Genomic DNA, 7,500 nt, shown 5'->3' on the forward strand with positions numbered 1-7,500 from the left:
AATGAACACTGTAAATAAATAAATGAACACATACAGACCCTTACAGTCTCCAATATGTTAGCAATTACAGACAAAACTACACTCAGCACACATTTAGTCCTTATTTGGGTTCAAAAACAACACTCAACACAGTCACAGCAAACCTCTCATCTGTGTCACCAGCACCAGTCTCTTGCTAGAGAGTAATTCGAAAGGATGAGTCTAGTAATCACAATCAGTACATTTACAGCAATTGTCCAACTATCTTCCATTGTATCACCCTAAAGAATGTTCAAATATACATGTGTTAGCCTTCCTGTGGAATTTTGAATGTCTCTAAAATATTTCACAAGTGTGGTCTACTATGAAATCTCACTGGTCTAAAAATCTCCCTCCACATTTCTGCTTTTAAGGTTCAATGAAATTAAAAGAGATGTTAGTGTATTAGTGTTGTTAGTATTAAGGATATCTATAAGCTAGTATGCTCCAAAACTGACGAATTTCACGTTTAGATGATATAAAACTAATATAAACACAGGGGATGCACCGAAATAAAAGTTCTTGGCCGAAAAAGAGGACAGCAAGGCCGAAAACTGAAAGAAATTATGGCAATTATTAACACCGTTCCATGGTTATGGCTATGACTGTGTGGTCTCGTTTTTTTGCTACCTTTTGACAGTAGAAACAGCCATAAAAGCTTACCGAACCGTATCGTACCGCTCATTGGACATTAAATAACATCTAGAGATAAAGTCTAGCTGTTGAGTGGTTAAGCTTGTCTTTTGACTGACATTTGAGAAAGATTTGATAGTGTTTTAAATAGGGACAGTGCATAAATAACATTTAAGGGTCAATTTTAGGAATTTAAGACATTAAGTATGTCCCGTTAATGGACTTTTGGTGGCCGAATATTCAGTGCATCCCTAATAAACATGTAAGGCTTACAGTGTGTCACTTCCGCCTAAATGCATCAATGTTTTTTTCATGACACTTCATACTTCAGTTTCTCTTCAGATCTTTTGACCAATCAAATGCTCTCTAGTATCTGACTGGCCCCGCCCCCTTCAAGATGTGCTTGAGCTGAACCACTCTCACTGGCAGAGCTGTGGCTGTAGGAGCTACACTATTTCCCATCTCTCTTCATGTTTCTGTTGACATTACGTCAAACATCGATTAAAAATGCACATTTCTAAGCACTTCACGAGAGTTTTAACGTTGTGCCATTTCTCCTTCAGACACTGGACCAGGGTACGCTCCTCCAGATGAAGAGTTTACAGCTGACCAGCAGTCCTCTGATGAAGAAAAGCCATACCAGTGCAATCACTGTGAAAAGAGATTTAACAAGCAAGCCAAGCTCCGGATCCATCTGCGTGTCCACACCGGAGAGAAGCCGTACCAGTGCTCTCAGTGTGGGAAACACTTCAGTCAAGATGTAAACCTGAAGAAGCATTACCGCACGCATCATACGGAGGAGAAGCCGTATCAGTGCATGATCTGTGACCGCAAGTTTTCAGTCTCCTTCTCCCTGATAAAGCATCAGCGTGTCGCTCATCCAGGTGAGGACTGTGTAACTTTAGTTTTTAAAATATTTCAACTTAGGAGAAATAGCAGAGCTCACTAAATATGAATAACATTATATGAGGCTTTATGGGGGTTAATAAATGTTCAGATTCACAGATTTGTGGTTTAATTAGGAGATTATTTAATGTGACGCACCCCCAAATGATAATCAATATAAAAGAAAGATTTTTAAAGAATATTTGTATATTTAAACATCTATTAAAAAAGTGTTTTTTATAATTTGAAAATTTAATCTTTAGTTTTTAAAAAACAGTATTATGCTTTGTTTATATAAATACATTTTTACACTGTCTAAATATTTTTTGAGGAGCCCCTAGTACATTAGTTATCAATTTTTACCCATCAACATATTCTTTAACTTTCCTTGATGGATGTATATTTATTTAAAACGTTAATAAAACGTTAAACGTTAAAAAACGTTAGTTTGTGTGACTTTTTTTTCAATGTCTAGAAAATTTTTTTTTTTTTTAAACAGGCTCTGTTTTAATAATCTAGGCACAAAGTCTAAAGCGCACAGTGCATAAGCATTAAAGCTGTGTCTGAATCCACTTTGGCTATTTTAAGGATGAAAAAATACACTCTGCGCTGCAGCACATGGTCTAACAGGGCTGTGCTTATTCTCTTAATGAGTTCTGGATGTTTTTTGAGCATAACGTGGATTAAACCAATTAGAGTCTCTTCTCTCATTCCCTTTAAAAGGTCAGTTGCGTCGGGCCATGCCACATTTGCTATTTATATAGTGGACTTTTTAAGTGACACACTGAATGCTTTAGTAGTGAGAAAACAGTTAAACAGAGCATCTGCAGTGCGAGGATAAAGAACGAGCCTCCTCCATTCAGCCTCTTTACTTAATTTTTATTCTTTACTCCTTTACTTTGGTGGAGTAAGGAAACGGTGGAAACTCACTCCACTGAAGACATTTTTAATTTAATTTGTTAAGTGCACAGATTTGTTTCAAAACTATATCTAAATTCAGTTCTAATCTCCGGCAAAGCAATAAATGAACAACACGTCCTGTTTTTATGCCCCATATGGTGATGCAGACGTCTCCAAAACCCCACAGGTCAACAAATCTAATCTCGTTTTAATTAAAACAAACATAAATATACATATAATAAATAATACTGCTAATAATAATAACATTTTGCAGATGCAGATTGTCAGGAAGAAACTGAAAAAAGCCCCCTAAGGTGAAGGCATGGAGGCAGTGGTTTTTGTATTGATGTAGAAAATAATAATTTTTGTATAATTTTAATCATTGAATTGTTTTCATCTGTAAAGATATTTTTGTATTGCTGTTCATCTTGTATGTATTCAGCTGTGTGTAAGCCTTTGGACCTGCATAGGTGCATAACTAACGTGCTCTGCTGGACTTTAGAGCAGCTTTTAGTCAATTGGTCAATGGTGCGGTCTATTTCAGTTCCTCAAAATAGCAACACACCAACAATGCGCCTTAACACACCTCCTTTTTAGACCAGCACACCCATGAGTCCACAAAGTGGCACAAATGTATTTATTATTTAAAGAACATTGCCCAAAATGTGAAAATTAGGGTTGCGCTGGTCTGAAAATAGCACAAAAGTCTTGCACCTTATTGCACCGAGTGTATGATAGTTGAAGTGCAAGTTTAACTTTTTAGTGACACTTGAAGAGGCGTTTATAAGACTCATTAAGTGTCATTCGCTTAATTATGACATTTTAAATAGAAAGATGACATTGTTATAACGACTGCAATTTGTAGCTCCGCCCTCTATTAAAAAGAGCACAATCTCATTTGAATTTAAAGCGACAGTCACCAAAATGCCACAATTTGTATTAAAGCCTAAGAGCGTCCGTTTCAGAGAGTTATAAAACATTATCTGTGTGGTATTTTGAGCTGAAGCTTCACATACACACTCTAGGCAAATCAGAGACGCATTTTATATCTTGTAAAAAGGGGCATAATATTTCTCCTCAAGCTCACAGGTTGAAAAAATGCACCAGAAGTTTCACTTAAGTGGTTTCTTCAATGCCATTTCCTCTGGGAACCAAACATTGCTGTTTCAGCTGAACATTTTTGGTTGCACAAATGTTGCTGTACGCCTATATAATGTTATGTTCGGGCATATAACATGATTGCACACTACAATATTGTCCGAATGTTGCTGTCATTTTCAAAGTTTGCATCATTTAAAAATCCCCTTAATGCATTTCTTCCAACAGAGTGTTTGAGTGTTGCAGAAAGGAAGCGCTTCACCTGTCCGTTCTGCGGAAAAATATTCGGACGGCATCAAGACATGGAGCAACACAAGCGCACTCACACCGACGAGAGGCCGTTCCGCTGCAATGTGTGCAACAAAAGCTTCAGGCAGCGCTCGGTGTTAATCGTGCACAGGAAGATCCACACTGGAGAAAAGCCCTTCGAATGCTTCGTCTGCTGCAGACGCTTCTACGGCTCGGGAGATCTGAAGACTCATATGGGCACGCATACCGGCATCAGGCCACACAGCTGCCCTCTGTGCTCGAAGAGCTTCCCTCGACCCAGCAGCCTGCAGGCACACATGCTGTCCCACGTGAACAAGCAGCAGGACAGAAATGATGGGGGTTTTCCTCAGGAGGAGGAGCTGGAGGATGCCTGCGGGGCTTCTGGATCATCGGCCATGCTTTCTGAAGACAGTAGGTTCTAGGGCTGCACAGTATATTATTACAGCATCGATATCACAATGTGCAATAGTCACATTGCAGGATTTGCAATGTTTAGTCTGAATTAAAGTTGAGCTGGAGCTACAGAACACGGGATTTGTAGTTTAAAGTCTGCATGAACTGGAAGCTGCGACTGTTTTTTGATGCATTTCCTAGAGAAACTGATTATTAAAGGAGAAAACAGTGGGCGTGGCTTGTTTATTCTACTGTAAGCTGATTGGATGTAGTAAAGTCGCCATTTCATTCAGAAAGACGGGGAAAATGGTTTGGGGAGAGTTATTACAACCTAACAAACTCCTCCTCCTCCTCACCATTTCTGTTTGTTGTCAAAATAACAGGTGGAGGGGTGTCGCTTAGTATGTTAGCCCCGCCTAAAAACAAAACAAACTAACAATCGCAGCTTCTGGTTTATGCGGACATTAAGTCGCATATGTTATTTTTATAGAAACGAGCAACCAATCAGAGACGGGGATGGACTTGAGTCTCTCAGCGAATCAAGACCATGATGCCAATCCCAGCTCCAGTTCAGAGCTGCCAGATCATCAGAAGCCATATTTTTGCATCATATGTGGCAAAACCTTCGCTCTCGCCACTTCCCTGAGAAAACATCAGCTCATATTTCATCCAGGTAAGAAGAACTGCCCAGATAAATTGCATGAAGGGCATTTATTTACTACCCTGATCGATCTCAAGCGACATTATAAGTGGTGTAATCTAACTATACACAATTGAAGTCTAAATTATTTGCTCTCCTGTGAAATAGTTTTTCTTTTTCAAATATTTCCCAAATGACGTTTAACAGATTCAGGAATTATTCACAGTATTTCCTATTTTTTTTTTCGTCTGGAGAAAGTCTTATTTGTTTTATTTCGGCTAGAATAAAATCATTTTTTTTAATTTTTTTAATTTTAAGGTCAATTTTATTAGCCCCCTGAAGCAATATTAGTTTTGGGTTGTCATAACAAACCACTGTTATACAATGTCTTGCCTAATTAACATAGCTTTAAACTAAGTTAAGCCTTTAAATGTCACTTTAACCTGAATAGGTCGAACCTGCAGGTTTCAAACAAGCCTGGAAGACTCAATTAGTTTTATCAGGTGTGTTTAATTAGAGTTGCAGCTAAAATATGCAGGGCTGCGGCCCTCCAGGAACACCTGTGGTATAAAAAACCTTTAGAAAAAAGTGATATTTGTATAGATGTTCCCTCAATAGTCATTTGGTTACTAAAATAGATGGGTCACATTTGCTATTTTAATCATTTTATGAGACATAAACTAAGAAACTTGTTTTTGGAAAGTTCACATACTCAAAAGGAGAACAGAGGAGTTTTCTGCAATACTACAGGATAGTCATAGGGCAGGGGATATTAACAATTATTCATTCAATAAACAAAGTTATTGTAACAGTGCCTGCTTCTCGTCAAATTCTTAAAATGCCAGCAAGGATACTTGTTTTTACAGAGCTAATTAAATGAAAAGAGAGTGCCGATGGTAACAAATAAAAAATGAATAAATAAAAATAAGTAAATATGAATGAATTAAATAAATAAATAAAACAAAAAAGTAAATAAATAAATAAATACACACACACACACACACACACACATACATACATATATATATATATATATATATATATATATATATATATATATGTGTGTGTGTGTGTGTATATAAAAAAATAAAATAAATTATTAAAATATTTAAATTATTAATTTATTTAATTTAATTTGTAATTTTTTTTGTATTCATGAAGACAAGTTTTACCTAAGGGCAAGTTAAATCTAGTATACTCTTTTCATAGCTATTTAAGTAAGTGTTATTTATAAAGCCTCCATGGGCTTAATGCAAAAAGCATCACATATATATATATATATATATATATATATATATATATATATATATATATATATATATATATATATATATATATATATATATATATATATATATGTTGATAAAATTATATCTGTGTTCTTACCTAATACTAAATGGAACATGCATCAAAACACTAGCAAACAATACAGCAATTCTACAGCACCATCAAAAAAAAAAAAAAAAAAAAAATTTATATATATTTATATTAGCCAGACTAATGGAACAAGAAACAACATAAAATTAAATGTAAAAAGGAAGAAGAAGTTTCTTTCTCAACCCAGAGATGAGTTGCCGTTGCGTAAAATAATGCTGGATAAGTTGGCGGTTCATTCCGCTGTGGCAACCCCAGATTAACAAAGGGACTAAGCTGACAAGAAAATGAATGAATGAAGGAAGAAGAAGGAAAATATGACAAAAAAACAATTACTAAGACATTATTAACCTATAAATCTAAGGAAGGTGCTACATTTTTTTGTTATACATCTTCTGTTTGCCAAGTCTAGAGAAACGTAACTTTTCCAGCTTCTGGCCAGAAACCATTTCACCTAACCAAAAGAATTTGGAGGTGTCGTGGATTTCCACTGCATCAGAATCACTCAGAATGGCCAGCACCATGCCAAAAATAAGGGAGAGTTGTTGATGCTTAGGCCAAGGCCTTGAACATCCAAGCAATGCCAATTCCACATTAATTTTAATGTCCATTTCAAAAGCCTGGAGATAAAGATTTACATTTTATTTATTTACATTTTTATTTGTTTTATTTTTGTTATTAAATAAAATAAATAAAACCAAACTTAAATGAAATAAGCCAAACTAAAATAAATAAGACTTTTGTCAGAAGAAAAAAAATACTATAAGGAATACTGTGTTTATTTTTTTTGCTCTGTTAAACATCACTTAGGAAATATAATTACAGGATGGCGAATCATTTTCAATAAAATAAAAACCGAGTTGGAGATAATACTGTCTGTCTAGTTTAATTAATAGCCATTTTGACGGTATGTTTTCTTCTTGGCAATTTAAACAGATCAGCACGTGGATGTGGAGGGGAAATGTTTCGCCTGCTCTTACTGCGGGAGGAAGTTTGGTCGACGCCAGGGTTTATTACAACACGAGCGCATTCACACCGGAGAAAGACCCTTCAACTGCCCCACCTGCAACAAAAGCTTCCGGCAGCGCTCGGCTCTGGTGGTGCACATAAGATCACACACAGGAGAGCGTGCGTTCGTCTGCTTTGTGTGCAATAAGAGCTTTTACACCCCAGGAGACTTAAAGAAGCATCTTGAAATACACACAGGAGTGAGGCCACACAACTGCCCCATCTGCTCTAAGGGTTTCGGGCGTCCCAGTTTCCTACGCACTCACATGCGGACCCATGAA

General features: G+C 36.5%; 1 protein-coding gene across 6 annotated transcripts in view; it reads left to right on the forward strand.

The window, feature by feature from the left end:
- znf271 (zinc finger protein 271) overlaps positions 1–7,500 on the forward strand; it is a 31,302-nt gene that overhangs the window by 9,727 nt on the left and 14,075 nt on the right. For all 6 annotated transcript variants that reach the window (XR_012399651.1, XM_073941363.1, XM_073941365.1 and 3 more), the window contains exons 5-8: positions 1,215–1,535; positions 3,763–4,215; positions 4,688–4,870; positions 7,148–7,500. The exon at positions 7,148–7,500 is cut by the window's right edge and continues 1 nt beyond it. Coding sequence is in view for 5 of the 6 variants with exons in the window: in XM_073941363.1 (XP_073797464.1) it covers positions 1,215–1,535; positions 3,763–4,215; positions 4,688–4,870; positions 7,148–7,500 (1,310 nt within the window). In the remaining variant the exon portion in view is untranslated. The remainder of the gene's footprint in view (positions 1–1,214; positions 1,536–3,762; positions 4,216–4,687; positions 4,871–7,147) is intronic.

The sequence above is a fragment of the Danio rerio genome, chromosome 24 (genome assembly GCF_049306965.1).
Source record: "Danio rerio strain Tuebingen ecotype United States chromosome 24, GRCz12tu, whole genome shotgun sequence".
Lineage (NCBI taxonomy): Eukaryota > Metazoa > Chordata > Actinopteri > Cypriniformes > Danionidae > Danio > Danio rerio.